We start from the raw sequence: 20,845 nt of genomic DNA, 5'->3' as shown, positions 1-20,845 counted from the left end.
ATTTTGAAAAGAAATGCATTTTATGAGAACAGAAAAAGGGTAACCATAGTTTACAGCAGCCAAATGTCTTAGCAGTACTGCATGAAATTCTTCTGTTTGCGTTGGTCCAATAATTTACAAAAAATTAGTATCTAGTAATAATACAGGAATGGAAAACTTGCGGACACTATCGAAGGTCAAGTACCTGTTTAAGTGTCACCCACTGTTCGTTTCTGAATTAAATTTGTTTGTAAACAATTGAAGTGAAGCGGGTACGACTTAGTATGTGCAAAGTACTTATTCAAATAATGTGATGAAGACATGTTTACTTTTGAATGCTTTAAAACATTCTATGTACTCTCTTGTAAACCGATCTTCTTAAAGTTGTAACAGCATCATTGCCCATTGGCTCGGGGACTTTACGCATTCTAACTACACGACGCTGTGAGATGGTTAAATGTAATATTTTAATCGGGATAATGGGAATGCCTCCCAATTCGCCCTTATAATATCAGAATTAAGAGTGCTTTTTGAACCGAAATTAAGCCCAATATTAGGGAATTCAACATTAATACGGACAAAGTCATACATATATGTAATATAATATTATCTTATATTTTAATAAAATAATAATTTAAATATCTAGGAAGCTGAAGCAACCGAATCGCAAGAGCATCAGTACAAGTTTACTCCTATGGTCCTTGATTTTCTTGATTTCTCTTTTTCGTTCTTTGCTGCGTACTACCTTTGTAAATCCTGATCATATATTTCAGGAATTTGCATCGTTGGGGATTTCACGGATCACGTCCCGAACAACAGAACTCTAAACGCAGTGAAACAGCTGATAGCATGCGGGGTAGATAATCACAAAATCTCGAGCAGTTATATCCTCCATGGACACCGTGATGTGGGCCAAACATCATGTCCGGGAGACAAGTTATATGAACTCATTCGTTTATGGCCGCACTATAGTATGCATCATAATTAATTAAACTGTTTAACAACGTCAGCAACTACTGTTCAATAAACTGGGATACATGTGTTTGATCTTTACAGTGAATGTAATGGTGATTTAAATGTAATCATCATGAGAGCAAGGAAATGCCAGGCTTGATTCTGTGACGGATTTAACTATTGAAATTTACCTACTTAAGACCATCTATCCGTGTCAGCAGTTCAAGTGTGTCAGTTATTACCTCTGTATGTGATATAAATATTTAGTTATTTTGTGATGAACATACTTTACTATGTAATTATGGTTCAGTTTCTTCCAAATATAGTACTAGGCTACAGATAGTAACATTTTCTACATAGTCCTTGACAATAGTTTTACGTAATATTCATCAGACGATTTAATTCCCTTGAACACAAAGTGAAAATTTAAAGGTAACTTACATTATTGCGAATTAAATCCCACATAATCCTAAAAGTCCAAAAGTATAGGGGTCCGAATGAATTCCAGTGGTGTACCCTGACAAATAATGAGAAAATTTGTATCTCAGAAATCGACAATGACTATGAAATATGCTCTTTTTCTTGCTATCTTCTTATTTTCTGTTTAGGAACGCAACTCAGCTTTGTTTTGTTTTGAAACAGACTTAATTCGCAAAGAATTACGTTTGCCATTTCATGTCAGTCACGCATGGTCTCTTGGGTATATCCGTTACGGTTTCTTATGAAATTGTTGTGAACAATTCTCTATATTTGACATAATTTTAAGTCTGATATAAGCAGGAATGGATTATTTATCAAATCGCTATTTATACACATTTTAACTTTACCTATAACGTAATAGGATGCGAAGATTTCCAACGGAAAAACCTAGTCTAACAGTAAACAAGGCAGACCCTGAATACTTGCCACGTAAACATTTTGTTTACAACTTAACAATGGTGCCCAAACGATAGCCACATAGACATGCTGTTTACAACTTTCAATCATAAACAAAAGTTAAGAACACACCATAAATTAAAGATACATAGCACCACTGCATCATGATGCTGCATGCTTATGCAGATGTTCTACATGTGTTTTCTAAATGTGAAAATTCTGATTGACATTTTTGATAAGATTTTTCGATACTATTTCTTTTAGGGGAGACATAGCTTACGAGAAATTTTCAACGAACTTTGTCATTTTGATTAATTAGGGCATTAAGGGATTGTGATTCAATTGTTAAGCAAGCACGTAGACTGACAATAGGCACCGACTAAACCTGAAATCACATCATGGAAGATATAATGCATACTTGATCTGGTTACTATATTAATCTAATTATTTCACTCATCTCAAAATTGCAGAGTGTAATATTTATGACCAAGCTTTATACGGAGACCAATTTAATATTGCGTTTATGAATGAAAATCAATTAATTTTTTCCAAACATTTACTTTAGTGTGCAAAGAGCGACGTTGTTGTTGTCGTAGGGTTTAACGCCATTTTTCAGCACATGATAGACTATACATGGCGGCCAGTATAAATGGTGGAGAAAGAACCCGGTAAAACCCCGGAAAGAACCACCGACCCACGAGGAGCTACTGGCAAGCTTTCTCACAAACCAGATTGGCCGAACCCGAGACTCGAACCCACGCAGACGAAGGTAAGATGGCAATGATCCGTTAAGGTGAGCGCTTTAGATCACTAAGACGCGACGTTCCTTCAATGTCCATCTGAGCTTATTAGCCTAAAACATCTAATGATGGTGATGATGATGATGGGAGTCTTAGTTTGGATTTAAACTTCTTTCTTCCTTACCTAATTAAAGAGTCATCAGCTGATACTTCAGTTGTACTAATTATTTAATTAAAAAAACACGTTTTTGAAGTTAATTTGCTTATAGACAAAATGGAAGTTAACACTGCAGAAGAAACAATTATGTATAATATTCATTACAATATTCGTTACAATATTCGTTATAACATTCGTTTGCTTATCCTTCAACCCTACTTCACCAGGCGCCAAGCCACCCCCACCCTCATTACCCCCACGATACCAGTCCGTATTCATATTTAACTTATGTGCTGTGGGTCAGTATTTCTACTAAGTGATGTGAAGTTACATGGACCCTGTAATATTCACTATTTTGAGAGGAAATAATGCAATAAAGCAAGGGGAAAAAAGAAGAAAAAAGTATATAAATGGGCATAACATATTTTAGCGATCAAGTGGATCACTGAAATGCCCAAAATAGAACTTAGCCGTACCGTGTAGCAAGTATGAACGAAATATTGAATACCGAAAGTGCTAATATCGAAGAAGGTTAGAACAATGGTAAAACGTCTGTTTTTGATCGAGTTGAATCCCAATTTCCTCAGTAATAATGACTTTTGTCGATGATTTTTATCACCAGCCCATATGTGTGAGATGAAATACATTGTACATAAAGCTATCCCAAGGTGGTATACATGACGTGTCTGTTCTGGCATGTCATTGAAATAGGTATCTGGACCTGACTTTGAGGGAATGGTCAAGTGGTGTGCATTTACTGTGTATGGTTTACATGATTATATGATTCGTTTTAAAGTGCATATACGCACTGATGCACTTATTTTTATTGTGTTTTCTCTTTTGGTGTATATGAATAATAAATGAAACCTGACCAAAAAAATGCACCACAAGCCATCTCATTCTTGTTTCTTCAAGTCAAGATTTTCCACTATATGTTTGACACCATCGTTGGAATCAAAGTGTCGTAGATCCACCGTGTTGCGCACCGACTCTTGAAATCTGTAACAAGCATCAACGAGATATATCGCTCAGGTTTCGGATTTATTATAGATGAAAAAACTGATCTAATCAGACTATTCGTTATATAAATCTAGATATATGGTGGGAATAATCATTGAGAATTCCTTACAGAGTAATACATGTTACATATCAGTTTGATTTTCTGTTCTTTTTGAGTTAAGGTATTTGTGCACTAGGAATGTCGCTATATTATATACGTAACCTGTGTGCCAAGTTCTTCCAGTATGCAATTGGTTTTGCTTCCTGCTGGGAGTAACACTTTCGTTGTTGATAAAGCACTTGTTCAAAACACTGTTTCGTTTAACTACATATGGCAAGGGTTAAAGCGGTACAAAGTGGATCGTTGACCCTAGACAAGCAAAGCTGGCTGGCACGCATTCCGTCACAAATATACAGGAGCATAAGAGAACCATTATAAGTCTCATTTGCACAAAAAATGAAAAAAGCAGTTGATGCTCCTTAAAGCCAGTATCTTTCATCCAACATATTTGATCTTACCAGTCATATATAGAATACGCATACGCATACCAGATCCATATTCATTATAATTTTTGTGTAGTTATGGAAACCGAGTTTACAACAGTTCAATGAAATGACAATATGCAAACATCGCAAAAAGCCCGACATCACTGGTTTATTTTAAACTTGTTTTTATTAATAAATACAAATATGTAAAGATAAGGGTTCTAACAACCCCAAAATTCATCTCCCTAAATGAAATTTAATTTTGGAAAGAATGAACACAGGTCTTATAGCAAAATCAGTAACATAATTACCTCATATTAAGGTAACGAGAGAGAGAGAGAGAGAGTGAGAGAATTGTCGTAATTGGTTATTGTTCCAAGCTTCTTTAGTATCTATAAACTTCTGAACATGCAAGGATATTGTGTTTATTATTAACACACAAATTAAATTTCAGGGTAACATTTGGAACAAAAGATAAGGGATTGATCAAGTTCCTGCCTTTCAGCTGAATAAAGAAAGAATGTTTTCATTGATACATTTATTACTAGTCCGATAAATCAATCCCCCAAATTTAGGTTGATACTGATGGATGATATGTGGGTATGATATCACCTGTTTCTACTATTTTTGCAATTGTGCTCAATGCAAATCTTTCCGGAACACACATGCGTATTTGTATCTAGCGCGAGATTCAAAATGGCTGCATGAGAGAGGATTGTGCTGTTCTAAGTGGATTTAGCGCAGGAAGCGGAAATTACTTTGCGTCCAGTAATGTATTTTCAATGGTTTTGGTTTTAAAGATGAAATAAAAATTAAGATTGTCTAACATTAAAAGTGAAATAATAAGCTCTTTTGAAAGTATTGTTCTATCTGCAACGATATCGTTGTGGTTTTTGAAGCATTCTATCAGCAGCAGGGAGGGCGAACCATATACACTTTAGAAGGTTCCAAATACCGAAATAAGATCTCCACAAGGTGGGGTTTCAACCGGAAATAACGTCGACTACGTTTCAAGAGGAACCCTCGGAGAGATAAGCCTCTTTTGGAGGTCTCTCTGAGTTAGTCCAAATGTGGTTTCTGGTTGAAAAACCCATTAACGGCGCTTCGATTACAAAAAATGAACCAATTCGTTGTCGTTGCCCTCCCTGCTGCTATGAATTAAAAATTTATGTTATTGATAATGGCAAATATTGGAGAAGCATATACCACTACATTAGCTCGAGAGCGACTAGAAGCAATCAAAAAATTTCTTCCCGTGAGAGATTCTGGAAGACAAAAATTACAAGCGCGGCAGGAAGCACAAGTTGAAAATGCTACAGGCACAGAACAATTATTTAAACCCGTTACAACAGCTAGTGAAAAAGCTGCAGCGGTCACTGAAAGGCCTTTATTGGGAGATCCTAAGGATGACATTAAGGAGGAAGAGGAAAGAGGAAAGGGTATTTTTCCACTATTAAAACAGACCGCTAAGCAAGTTGAAAAAATTGCGAGAACTAAAAGAAACAAAAAAGATTTTACGAGATCTTCCAACTGATATAGCTGCAGCTCAACCTCCGCCCAGCGAAATTCGTACTGAAGTCGCCGAATTAAAAGAAAAGGAAACTGCGCCTAAACCCAAACCAGTAAAAGAAAATATTGAACTAATTGCAAAATTTAACAAGGGTGTTATTGATCACCTTAAACAAACACCAGAAGCACGTTTACCCGCTGTAACATTAGCAATTCTAAATCAAAAAGAACAAATTTTAAAACCAGAGTATGCTACCGTAAACGATACCAATTTCATCAAGTGGATATATCGTGTATACTACAGCAAAAAACAAGCTAGAGATACTGATCCAAAATTTGCGAGTTTTATGGATGAAATAAATAGATTTTATAATAAACTCGCATCACAACCGCAGCCACCTCCATATTCGCCACCTACGCAGCAAATAGAACGACAACAAACGCGGGGACAGGAAACACAAACAGAAGATGATCCTGGTCCTTCAAAAGATATTTTAGAAGAACTTGGCTTCTTCGGAGCTACTGGCGAGGGTTTGGGGGGTGGGTGGTTTTATTCCCTGTCCTAACAGTATCTTCAATGATGCGCAACGGCTAGAAGTTCTCATAGGAGGAAAGCGAGCTGGAAATAACTCACCAGAAATAATTAATGAAACAGCTGATATCTTTCGGCGATTATTTCAAGGTGGTATCATGGATATTGATATTTACCGAGAGTTTATGAATGAGCTCGTTGATGACTACCACAGTGACTAGTTGTCAGATAAATAAATAATTAAATAAAATGATCGTACATATTCTCATCGTAGACCAGTTATGGTTAGGGTGGTAAATTCACGATTGCCAGTATACAGGATGACTTATGGGAGTGGATTCGGTGATGTTGTTCGGGGTTTATTTGCGAGGATGGCCCCTAAAGCAATACCGATCGCAAAACAATTATCAATGAAAGCTATTGACGTTGTTCGTGATAAAGCTTCTGGTGCTATTGGTAACGTTGCCAGTAAAGCGTTCCTGGCAATCAAGGACAGACTAGCACGATTAATAAGTAGACCACCACCACCGGTGAAATTACCAAGCACCGAAGTGATGCCCGCAGATGTCAGTAAAGTAATAAATCAAGCTGCAAATCAAAAACTAGCAGCGCTGATAAATCAAGGGGCTGAACAAATAAATACAAGTCTGGTGTCGGGGAGTGGTCTTCGTTTTAGACGATAACAAATTATAATAAAATGTTTAAACGCGAATCCGACACAGCGTTCGATATAGACGAACCGGTTCTTAAAAATGAATCAGTGCGTGATTTTCAGTATTATTCTTATGGCATACAAAATCCAAATCAATGAGGACGAATTGAATTACAGATTCAAGACACAAGTAGATATTTCTTGCCCGCTGAAGCGTTTATCGAAGAAGAAGGTGAAATTTTAAAAAGAGATAGTACAGAATATGGAGCTAATTTTTTTAAAGTCGGTTTTGTCAATAACGGAATTATGGCCTTGTTTGAAAGCGCCACATATCTCATTGACGGAAAAAAGATTGAGTCAGTTGAGAACAATGTTGATGTGGCTACAACAATAATAGGTTTGGCAAGATATTCTGATGATTATACATGATCAGCTGGTCCATCAATGATGTTTGCTAAGGACACTTCTGATTTTCCTAACAGTGATCAGTACATTATAAGACGTCCAAGAAGCGCCGCCGACGACGCTGACACTAATGTGTGGCCGGTGGTTCATGGCGCTAATACAGAATTTAATTTAGGTTTTCATACACGTAAATTAATGTTGGGTGGTACTCGTAGAAATTTTTCTTGTGCCATTCCGCTGTCGCATATATTTGGATTTTGTAGAGATGTCCGAAAGGTAATTTATGGAGCAAAACATACTGTTGTGCTTTTTAGAAAATCTGATAGCGAGAAGCTGGTGGTGCTGCTGATGCTAGTAAAGTATTACTAAAAAAACTTTTGTTGTGGATGCCAGTAATGACTCCGGCAATTGCTGAAGAACAGCGACAACTTTCTTTTATGGATCAAGGTGGTAAAACGTTGTTATCATGGCTTACAGTAACCACAGATAGCGCTCAGAGTACCGTTAGCGGTTTATTTACATGGCATGCAGCATCACAGCAGGGAGTTTCTGCACCGCGACATATTTTCATTGCTCTTCAAGATGTTACACGAAAATAACTCACAAAGACAGAGTCACATGATATTTGATCCACTGGGTTTTACTGACGTTTCTTTAAAAATAAACGGGCATCAAGAACCATCTGAAAGTATACAATTAAATTTTACTAATAATCATGTTGCACATGTGTATCATCGTTTGACGAAATACCTATCAGGTGATCAAAATATTGATACTGGTTTGCAAATATCACAATTGGATTTTATGACATATTATCCAATCTATTACTTTTCACTAGAGCATTTTGATTTAACTAGACAGTCTGTCGCTGATGTGCACTTCAGAGTTCAAGTGACAAGAGGGGCTATAGCTGAGTACAGTGCAATTACTGTTATACTCAGCGATAACGCAATGTTACTTGAGGGTGTTGGTGGCCGAATGAGAGTCGTTGATGCACCAGTGGAAAACATGTAGACAATTAGATCAATCGCGTTTATTATAAAAATGTCATATAGTTACGTTAATGTCACTCTGACTTCTGGTCAGGCGAAAAAATTACAATCGAAAAACGCGAGCGCATGTGGGACGACGATACCACTAAAAAATGATCAAATTGCTAATGGTGGCCCAAACAAGTTATCGCTGACTAAAACTCAACTAAAACATTTCAATAAAGCGAAGCAAGCAAGCACCGGTGTTCAACTTGATTTCGCTCCAAAAGCCATCAAGGATATGGTTAAAACCGGTGGTATATTTCCACTTCTCGCAGCAATACCAGCGCTGATAGCTGCTGGTGCTCCAGCTGTCGCAAAAGCAGCCGCGTTAGGACCTGTTGGAACCGCTGCTGAAATGGCATTAAAGAAAGCAACTGGGAGGGGATACAAAAAAAAAAAGGATTCGGCCTAAGACTTCCAGGAACTCCGCCTTCATGGCACGGAAAGGGTCTAAGACTTCCAGGAACTCCGCCCTCATTGTATCCCAAGCGCTTTTGACACCGATGTCAAATTTTGATTTGCTCGATGCTGCTAAACGATTAAATATAAAAAAATTCAGAGGTGTTTTTATGCGAGATCAGTTACCACAACAACCGAATAATCCAGAAACTGGAATTATTAATCTCGATAACAGCATGGTCCAGGAACTCACTGGGTTCCTTATGCGATCGATCCACGTGGAATTATTTATTTCGATTCGTATGGGTTGGCACCGCCAGTTGAATTCCTAAAATACGTGTAAAGCACTCCCATTCCAGTTTGGTATTCAACGCTACCAACACAAACACTAACCGATCCACCAATATGCGGCCGTGAAGTAATTAATGTGCTTGACGTGTTATCAAAATCAACCAAACCGCCTCACAAAGTCGTGCACGAGTATACCACTGACCAATTTAACATTTTAAACAATCCCTAAAGAATAATGGTTGATATTTACGGACGATCTATCATCGAAACAAAGAGAAAAAAAAAAAACGCGACGACGTAGATTTATCAAAATATGCGACCAAAGATGAAATCGACAATCTTTTAACGTTATCCGGGATAGACCCAGATGAGGTTGTTACTTTTCAGGACCGATACGGAAAACTAAAAACCAGCAATATCAAATGAAATGACATAGTTCGCAGGGTTCTTGGAGCTACTCCGGATAACATCCCTGTGTTTACTGACAGCGGAAAAATCAGAGACTCAAGTATATCGTTTACAACCATCAGAGATGAAATCATACAGAGAGTTGCTAATCGCTTAAAAAATACCGGTGACACAATGACAGGTGAACTCAACATGAACGGAAACAAAATAGTAGCTGTAACGACTCCAAAATTCGACAACGACACCGCAGACAAACTATACGTCGACAACGTAGACAGTAAATTATCCACGCTGCGGGCCGAATACGACGTTCACGTAAGCGAGTTTGCAAGATTTCGCAGAAATTAAAAAAAAAACGCAGAAGAATTCTTCGGCGCTCCGCACACCGTTGAAATAAAACTTTCTGATATCAAAACCAATATTGACACGATCAAACAAACACAGCAAGATATCGTAAGTGGAATTCCTGAGATCGTTAATAAAACCAGTTTGATTCAAATCCCACCTGGAGTAACTCCTGGGCACATTATCGTATACACGGTGTCATCTGGATTCGCAACATGGTCTAAACAAAATAATGCTATCAAATATACCGTAACAGTCACTGGAGTGTACAGGCTGTTTGTGTTCAGTGCTGCAAAATTTGAGATTTTCACAACATATCCCTGGCAATATTCCACCGACAAGTTTTCCGGGGTTGTTACTATCATATTAAACAAGGGAACCGAAGAAGAATTTATACTGGAAGCAGCCGATAAGACATTAAACGCAGCATCTTACTGGTGGTGTTTGGAATTTGTAGCTGAAACGCCTCAATTGGTTACTCGTAAAATAATAAATGGCATTGACAAAGTCAACAAGGAAGTCAATGACAGCATCAACAACAACATTAGATGCGCAACAATATAGATACGATCAAGAAAGCGAATGGCAGTCAGAGTTGAAAACCATTATTGACGAGTATACGCTGAAAGGAAAAAAATACAAGCGGCGTGTAATCGTGTTGGATACTATAATATACTCAGTATCCGCGTTAGTTGCGTCCACTGGAGTAATATTATCAGCGCTAACGCCAGTAATAACTGCAATTGCGGTAAAAATATGCGTCTCTTCAACAGCGGCAATCGCAGGTGTTTTTAATATAATCACGAAAAAAATATCAACGTGCACGAGCACAAAATTGCACGATTATGGCACGCGACTAAACAAAGTCACGTCCGCATACTCAAAATTGTCGTCGTTGATATCACCAAGCCTCGACGATACAACGATATCAGATTCCGAATTCATGAACATGGCAAACACATACGCAGACTGCAAGCAGTCCAAGTCTCACCATTTGAAAGCAACGAAAATGAATAATGACAGAATTACTTCAACAGATAGCCGAAAATACAAGCCCCAAGATAACTTCAGTGATAACAGTAAGCTCGACTAAACCAGAATTAAGTATTAATTTTCCAACTGCGATTCCGATAAGCGAGATCGCACTAGCACAATTACGAGTATATCACAGCTGGCCCAATATCAGATCAAAATCATCTGGTGGATTACCAGCGAATAATTCGTTTGTGTTTGTACATAAAAATAAACCAGATGGTACACCCGACTGGAACGTCATTGGGATACCAACCGGGTCTTATCAAATCGAAGAAATCAATGAGAAATTACAACGTCGAATAAAAAAATATCACAGGAAAAGAATCCAAAATAGCAATAACCGTTCATGAACCAACGCTGTCTTCTGCAATTGAGATAAACTCCCCTGACTACGCCGTGGATATATATCAAAGTTCGATCAGATCAGTGTTGGGATGGCCTGAAAATCAACCGGAAGCACCACCACATCCACCTGAACCGAAACAGTCTGATCATGTCACTGATAAAAGATCGTATCATGGTTATATTCCAAAATATGAAAATAATCCGTTATGGAAAGGTGTAAATACTAAACCGGATAATAGCGTACTTTATAGCATGTCATCACGTGCTCATAAATTGGAGTGGTATGATGGATTGCCTTTACGACCGTATATCGAGCACGATATCAAAATTACTTTTGAAGATGTTAGTCGCGAGTATGAAACGCAACACAAAATTGCGTCAAGTATTAACCGAGTATCTCCTTGACGCGTCGTCGGCAAAAAATGAAATCATTAAGCAAATAGAAATATTAAATCAAATACAATTTGATATTGAATTTATTCATCAAAGACTTATGACAACAGCAATTTAATCACATAAACCAAGCTTTCTTATTACAAAACAACAGAGGCTGATCTGCCGAATTTTAAATTCCCTAACGATCGTTCAGACGAACTAAAAAATCAGTCATTGATATCATTGATGAGTTCTTTCCTGACATACTCGCACAGTCCAAGAAAACACTGCCACCGGCAACTATTCTCCGACACAACAATGGCCCAGAAGGGCAAGGACGACATGTATCCCCGGAAGTCGTAAATATAACCCCAGTGGGCGCGGTCAATCTTGTGTGTGATGTCATTGATGGCAGCTATAGCACGGACACGAAAGAATCAAATCAAGCCCAGCAAGGAATCGTTCTTTATTCATTCACCCCGAAAGAGCCACCAGGATTTCTGATCGTGCAAGAGCCGATCAATCCAGTCTATCTACGATGTCATAATCCGCTGTTATCAAGAATAAATTTCAAACTAACAGACCAATTAAGGCCACCTTCTGGATTTGAGGAATGAAATAGTTAATATTAATTTACTTGTGAAATCCTAAGGATCTCATCTTAGATTTTCTCAGGTGGATGTTACATTTTGCACGATTCAGAAAGTAATTACTAGTCAAAATCGTGCACAAACGAAAATATAAAAGAAATCTGCAAGTGCACAAAAATATTTATCTTTTACTGACAGACCCTGATTTCTAATTAATCAAGCGAGTATTATATAACGTACCAACACAGGAAGGTTTTCATACACGACAAGCAAGTGCTTGAAAACTACATCAGAAAAGTGTTTACACAGTTTCTAGTCGGCCCAGTTGATTTGGTTATTGATGTATACGGTAACGAGGATTTTTTATTGACACAATCGCTGCTGGATAAACTACAGCGAGAACGTATTTCTATGGTCACGTGTGATAAAGATCAGATTCTAAATTACGCGCACTCTTTCATTAAATCTGATCAACTAAAGGAAATATTAACTAACTCATCAGATTGATGCAGGTCAGATTGATATAAGTAAAAAAAATTAACTCATCAGATTGATACAAGTAAAATAAATATTATCTAACTCATCAGATTGATGCGGGTAAAAAATATTTTTTTAATACTTTCGATTTCATTTCCACGTACTTGACTTTTCCAAGTACCCTTGATGAAATCAAGGGGTCTAACTTTCGTTTTCGATCATTTCACAATCTGACATCATTATTCTCAATTGTCTTACACGAGTATGAATTACCTTCCTGGCTTCGTATTCTTGAGATAATGCTGATCTAATTTTTTCGATTGCACGGCAGAGAGAGACAAATTCATCCAGTCGCTGTTCTTCTACTGCAGCCAGTGATTTATACAACTCCGTCTCAATTTTCTTTATAAATCTATACTGAGAAGGCAGCGTGTATGCTCCGTATTTTTGTCTTTGCTGTAGTATTTCAAAATCAGAAATGATTTTTTCAGGATTTAATTCATCAGGTATATTAATTCCGTCATGTTCTAATTTTTTAATAGCATCAATCAGATCATTGATATTTTCGTAATTCATATTATTATATATACCATTATATATTTAAAAGAAAAATATTTTAGACCAAAAATAAACAGTAGCTATGATGAGCGGTTATCATTTTTATGGGCGAGACTTTTGTCTTAAAGAGACCTTTCTTATGGCCTTCTCGGCATCCCCGTGATCGTTTCTTTTGGCCGCATCCTTTCTGAATGTTTAGTTTTTGTGGGGTGCCCATGTGACTTAGAGCTTATGCATCTACTGCTACTGTTTATTTTGGGGGCGCTTCACAAACATACATCCAGCGAAATCTCTGAGCGAAAGTGAAACGAAATGTTAGGGTATTCAGAAGGCTGTCGGTGTATTGCATTCATGTTTATTTTGGGGGCGCTTCACAAACATACATCCAGCGAATTCTCTAAGCGAAAGTGAAACGAAATGTTAGGATATTCAGAAGGCTGTCTGTGTATTGCATTCATGTACATCCCTCCAAGATCAAATCCCCGGTGTGAAAAACACCCCCCACGATTTTGACGTGGGAGAGAGATGTACATGAACGGCTTCGGCTGCCGCCGCCAATTATAAAATCCTATTTAATCGGTACCGTCGACAATATGCCTGTTACGAGACTCGATCTGCTGCCTGTTGACTCTGCCGGAATGAGAATCAACTCCGCTTGCGCCACGGTCCTAATCTACTAGTATATGTTTCAGAAATTATCATATAGGTAACTGTTGACAGACAGTTAACATTTTGCAGCTCAATTTAAGTTCTGAACTGGATTTGAATTCTAAACATTACCCGTGAAAAAATAACACCTACCTGTACTGACAATTTTTGATTTTATCAAACGCGGAAGTGTTAATGTATTAAAATAGACTGCGATGCAGTGTGTATACAATAAGACGGTTACGCCACGAACTGTATTGGCTGTAAAAAAAATAACTGTATACAGTTCTGCCGCGCTGGATAATATATTACCTGTAAAAGGTAATGACGTGTGTTGCGCAATCTCCTTGATGAAATCAAGGGGGAGGAACTAATTACATGACATATGCTTAACGGAGTTATCTCCCTTAAATAATGCTAAAATTTACATTAAAAAACTCGGATTTTAGCGAAGTACAAACAAAAAAGTTAAATAAAACATAGCAACCTACATCTAATGATATTTGAAAATAATTTTTTGGTTATATTTCTTTGAGAGTGCGGATTTGGTTATATTTTCTGCGACTTTTCGTACTGAAGGGCTGCAAATATCAAAATATTTGCCAGCTGCGCTCATCGATTGAAATATTCTCTCTTCGCCAGTGTCTAAATTTATGGATACAACTGCTTTGGCGTTGTTACCATTACAACCAGTATTACCAGACTTACAATTCTGACTTTGCGTGACAGCTCTTAGATTGGATAAAAAATTGTCTAGTTTGTCGTTGTTGATATGATCGATCACAAGACCGTCTTTGATCTCTCCAAAGAAACACTCGTACACAAAACGATGACAGTAATTTTTTTCTTCCCAGCACCAAACGCTAGATAGCCATGATTATTAACAAAACCAACTGGTTTTTTCAACCTACAATTTCTGACTTCACCACTACGAGACGGTTCATAATTCTTGATGATAAGATGTGGGACAAATTCTTGATACATTTATACAATAATAATGTCACTTGTCTAATTTATAATTTGTCTGAAAACTTAGTTATATAATCGTGCTCACATTTCAGCGCACCATTGTTATTTTTTATCATAATATCGCTTAAGTTCACGATATCTTTTTCCACCACAACTTGCGCACAGCTGTGTTTTACTCCTGACTCCAACGCCACATTGCAGGCATGGTATTGGTCCTAAACTCCACCCTTCGAATACTTTGTGAACGTTCCCCGCAGAATTATTTTCTGCAGGATTTATTACAAGGGGTTACAGATCCCACAGAATTATTTTCTGCAGGATTTATTACAAGGGGTTACAGATCCCACTTTAAGCCACTTACACTGATTGGTTTGAGGCATTATATATATATATATATATATATATATATATATATATATATATATATATATATATATATATAATATTTTTTATTTAAATGTTTGTCTTAAATATAATATGGAGGAGTTTGAGAGATTTTCGGCAATCAAGCCCTGGAAAGCTTCTAGATTCGATCTTGACAGACTAATCCCCGACTCGCAAAGGCGAGCTCTGAATGATCTGATTGATATTATCAGGGACGCCAAAAAAGAATTTCATGATGATGGAGCATCTCACGTGTAGTCTACATTCAAAATTATACGCGACACTGACGAAGTCAGCGTTGACTCTGTCAAGGACACTACAATGAGAAATACACGAGCGAAAACAATTATTGATTACCTCCCCCTTGATGAATATCAAGGTGATCAAAAATATTTTTTAGAGTAAAATTTATCGCGCGAGGAGAAGCAGGTAATTGGATTATCCGCGACAAACGTGACGCTGTTCATGCTAATGGAAAAACTGTCATACTAAGTAAAAATTCCAAACCAGGAGCGCTGACTGGGATTGATAAACCATATTATGAGCGAGCGTATCCTGTAACAGCAGTCATTTATGGAATCTATCCGATAAAAAAACCAACATTAATGATCTTGCCCCAATGAGATTTTCAAAGCTGAATTGTGTAGCTGAACGAGTCACAGAACATTTTACAAATGCGATGCGCAGAAACGGCCTAACGGCGTTACGACGTGAAAAAAATAAACAAATGGGCTGAACGGGTCAAGGATACCGGAGCTACAATAAACGATGTTGCCGAGTTAGAAATAACACTAAGATTCCCAATAACCGTAGCAACGATAACAGGGGAAGCATTATACGAATCGGAATATAATCGGAACGGAGCTCCAATAAATATCATTGATCATATCGCTCACGCTTGGACCAGTGCAGTCACAATATTCCCACGAGATAGAACTGTAAGATTTTATCCTTGGGAGTTTTCCGGGGAGAACTCTGGGAGAAACATGTTTGATTTTATTAATGAGATAGGTAAAAACGATCCTGTGTCAGTGTGGTTATTTTCGAGTTCAGATAATGAAAAATATGATCAATTTGTACGCGTTAACGGTGAAATATACCGTAAAGAATCTCTTCATGAAACAATGAGAAAACTTGCACAGAGATACTCAAAAGATACTGACCGATTACTAACTAATTGTTTCACTGTTCCATCAGTTGCAGCCCACGCTGCCAGAGAAAAAAATTCGTGGAAGTCTACCCGAAGTAAGTTTCTTGAAGATGTACAATTAAGTTTTGTGAATACGGACACGGCGGATTGTGGAATACCAAGTATAATTACAAGGATATAATGTCAGTTGATATGGTTGCGTGTTATCCAGGAAGCTTTCTCGGGATGGGAGAGTGTTCTGAATACTTTAAAAGATTTGGACACCCCACGAACTCGATGACGCGAGTGGCCATTAATGGACCATTACCCGATTTTGACCTGACAGGATTCGCTCGTGTAGTGTCATTCGAAATGGCTAAGGGTCTTCATGTTATTTGTTATGTTTGGTTTGGTCGGCACATTAGTGAAAAGCGCTGGGCACCAATAGTGTTGTTACGATATATGCTTGATTGTAAAATACTGATATCGATGACGGTCAGTGAGGCAATTATATCATATCGGGCACAGACTGAAGTTTGGTTACCAACACCTGAACTGGTTGATTGAGAAAGTGATGATTACGATACATTAATCTCCAACCTCGAAGAGAAAAGAACCGCGAAGGATCTCGGTAGAAGAATAATTGGCAAGTTTACTCAGGGTGGTGCATATGATCATAAACGACATTATGCACGACTAATTATGGACGATGCTGAATACGATTTTATAATCACTGATGCAACTGCGAGAGATATATTTGTAAGTCGAGAAAACGCTTATTTATCTGACGCAACTCGGCTGGGTACAATTGTAAGTTATACTGATGGCGAGTCACCTCATTATACTCATTTAAGATCTTCAATGCTAGCTTATGTTTCTATAAATTTGCTATCGATGATAAATAGATTCCCTGACACTGCAGTTAGAGTTGCAACGGATTAGTTTTACATCAACAAGAAATACCTGAATTCGGTAACTCGTTTTACAACTGATGATGCATCATGTGGTTCGTGGAGAATAAAAGAAGAAATGGTATATGATTATTCTGAATCCGCAGATGTTGAGATCAAAGACAGTTATTATAAATCAGAATTATCAGAAATGTCGAGTGCACCGTCTGTGTACGATTCAGTATCCAGACACAAGACTTTATCTCAATGGGCCGGGAGGGTCTGGTAAGACGACTCGAGCGATTGAATTATTTCGGAATTCAGATATGATCGTGTTAACACCTACACACAGACTCGCGCGAGAGATGAAACAACGAGAGGTTAACTCATGCACTTATCACAGCTTTTTCAGATACAAGAGCGACGCATGGACTCCGGATCGAATGGGACAGAAATATATTCCAAGGATTATAATTTGGGATGAAATATGTACGGTACCGTTAGAAACATTAAAAACATTTCTCGATTGGTTATTAACAAAAAATACAGCTGTGATAATGTGTGGCGATCATGGCCAGCCACCACCTTTTGTTGGTCCATCTCCCCATTTGTGGTTAAAAGATTTTGTTGATTATTATGAAGAAATAACTGATGATTATAGAGCGCTTGATGCAGAATTAAACGAGTTTAAGAAATTAATCAGACTACAACCGAATAAAATTCAAGGTGAAATTATGCGTAAAATAATTTCAGAGACTTCAATGAGCGACTTTCTGCAAACGTGGAGACCAAACGACTTGATAGTGACAAGTAGAAAGATAGTCAGAGACACACTTCAACAGCGGTTGTTTCAGTTACACAAATAGATGTTCCCAACGTTGCCAGTGCCGTTGTGTTATCGACCAGCTGATACGCGACGGCAAAATATTGACGTTGATATATCAAGACTGGCCGAAAAACAAAATCTCGTATTAAATGATATTGTCACAGTTGATATCAACGCTGTTGAAGATGCTCTTCACGCTGATAAATCCCCGTGAACGCTAGGATACGCAATGACGATACATTCAACACAAGGACTGGCTATCTCTGATACAGTTGTTTGGATCATTGATGATCGTATCGAGTGGTCAAACTTAGTTTATTTGGCGGTGTCCAGAGTCAGAAGAATATCTCAACTGCGAAGGATTGTTTTGGATGAGTCAATGGCTGATGAAATTAATAATGAAAACAGCAATGATATATTAAAAAAATTACCTGGTTACAAACAGAGTGACAAAAAAAAATAATTGCGATTTTGACCTTGATGTTGAATTTATTATGACACTGAGACAGCAACAGGGTAATCACTGTGCGATCTGTAATTATGTAATGTTGTGGCAGTACTCTAGTAAACACACACGACAATTCACCGTAGATAGAAAAGATAATCGTCTTGGTCATACACGAGAAAATGTGATGCTGACCTGTCTTGAATGTAATCGATGTCGGGGTGCTGGCACCCTTGGCGCTAGTTAAGTGATCTGGGCGGTAATTGTGTGTCTTCGGGAATTACTTGTAGTTGTTCACGTGTAAACCCACACTGAGGAGCAGTTGAATCCAGTCTGTAGATTGCTGGTCTACCAGTAGATCTTGTTATGTTAGATATCTTGTGTGTGGTGATACTCCAGATAGGATCAGTCATTCTTTTTTTTACCCTTTTCAAGTTCACCTTGTTCATATAAATATCTCACAGTGACATCGCCCAGTACTGGCTGTGTTGAAAAATCACGTCCTGTACGGGTGTATATTTTTTTGGTAATTTCGTTAATAGGTTTCATGTTGGTTGTTCGAGTTATTTCATTATTTAATGCAGCTATCACACCTGGTAACCTTGCAACCCATTCGCGTGATCTCTTGTCGTGATTGAATTCCTTCGCGTACTGATATCCAAATAACCGCTCAGCAAGTGTTCGATTAAATCGTTCAACAATTGCCTGATGACGGTGAATTGCAGTATGTCCTCGTCTGATGGTGACATTATGTCGCTTCATCAGCGATGATACTGGACCTTGAAATTCTTTGCCAGGATCAACCTGTAGCAGCTGTGGCCATCGTAGACCACCTCGTTGATAAATTCGTTCAAAAGCAGAAGCAACCTCAGATGCTGTTTTAGTTGACAATGATTCTGTATCTTTGTATCTACTTGCAACATCAACTACAGTTAGCGCATACTTGTATGTTATCTGGCGTCTTTGGATTTTAACGGTGTCATGAGGTAAAATTAAAATATCAACCTGGTGAACTTCATTAGGAACACTAACATCAAAATGTGCAAAGTGAATTTGTTTAGGCGGTGGTTGGTAAATTTGCCATATTGCCTGTTTGGATAACCACATTTTAGCAATAACGCATGTAACTTTGCTGCTTCAGCGAGTTTACTAATCGCTGTAGTACCCCTCTAGTATCCTCTTGGGGAATAATAAATTGACTCCATTATAATTAATTACAAAGCACCTAGCGCTAATTTACCTTTCATTTCGGATCTAACCAACCAACTAGCTAACCTCTCCGTGAAAGATTTATCAGTGATGGAATTTAGCGCGTGAATTAATTTCATGTCTGCGAGATGCCTATCTTGTAGATTTTTACTTTTATAAGCTACATCATGAGCATGACACGCCTTATCAATAGCGTTTATCGGATACTCACCTGGTTTTGGTTGATCTTGGTCATCAAGTCTGATATCAAGTCTGGTTCCAGGACCGCAGTAATTATATCCTGGGAAGTGTTTTTCTCCTGGGTATTTAGCCCACGGAGTCCCAGGTAATTTTGTTAATTTTGCTGCAATATTACCTCCGTGCTGCTTTATTTTTTTACTTGGCTTTATCTTTGGCTTTGGTTTATCACCTGATTTGGGAATAAATTTAAATTTCTTTGTACCGCTTCGTTCACACTTGCCCGTAACCGCAGATCTGTTATTGCGTGTTGTAACAGTTGTTAGATCACTTGTTGGCGTGCGCGCCCTGCATTTCACACAATATAAATCCATATTTATTTTATATTATTCTAATGGATATCACTGACTTTTCTGCTACAAGGAAACGAGAACCAGTTAAGCATCACGCATCGCTACCAAATTCTGTTCGTATGATTATTATAGGTCCATCTGGGAGTGGTAAAACACAATTACTGTTGAATTTAATAATGAAGTGGATGAAGTGGGATAAGTTGTATTTGGTAGCACCTTCAGTTGATGATCAACGATGCTACGATGTAATAAAGGATTTTAATGAAAGTGCAAAATCGTTAAATGAGAACGGAGACGATGTTGTTGAATTTATAACTGACATTAATGAAGCGCCAAGTATTGATGATATTGATGGATTTATTAATAATTTAGTTGTTTACGATGATGTAATGCTGGATAAACAATCAAATCCAGCTAGGATATTTTCCAGAGGTAGACACAAAAACACAGATGTGATTTATGTAACCCAGCGGTATACACAAATTCCTAAAGTGATCAGGGATAACTGTAATATTCTTACTGTCTTTAACGGAGTTGATACTCACACGTTACGAAATATTCATCAGACCTGGTGTAGCGGTGATATGGATATAAATAAGTTTAGAAATTTATTTAGTCAGGCTCAATTAACTCCACACGGATTTATCTCGATAAATTTACATCATCCTC

At 37.7% G+C, this 20,845-nt stretch overlaps 1 protein-coding gene across 1 annotated transcript in view; it reads left to right on the top strand.

The window, feature by feature from the left end:
- The window catches only part of LOC149778369 (uncharacterized), a 34,364-nt gene extending 30,506 nt beyond the window's left edge, over positions 1–3,858 (top strand). The window contains exon 8 of the mRNA XM_089939188.1: positions 753–3,858. Coding sequence (XP_089795314.1) covers positions 753–967 — 215 coding nt within the window. The 3' untranslated portion in view covers positions 968–3,858. The remainder of the gene's footprint in view (positions 1–752) is intronic.
- Positions 3,859–20,845: the final 16,987 nt, after the last annotated feature.

Source organism: Sinohyriopsis cumingii, chromosome 17 (genome assembly GCF_028554795.1).
Source record: "Sinohyriopsis cumingii isolate HCF-2022 chromosome 17, ASM2855479v2, whole genome shotgun sequence".
Taxonomy (NCBI): domain Eukaryota; kingdom Metazoa; phylum Mollusca; class Bivalvia; order Unionida; family Unionidae; genus Sinohyriopsis; species Sinohyriopsis cumingii.
Note: the sequence above shows the minus strand (reverse complement) of the source record. Positions and strands in the feature narration are given on the sequence as shown.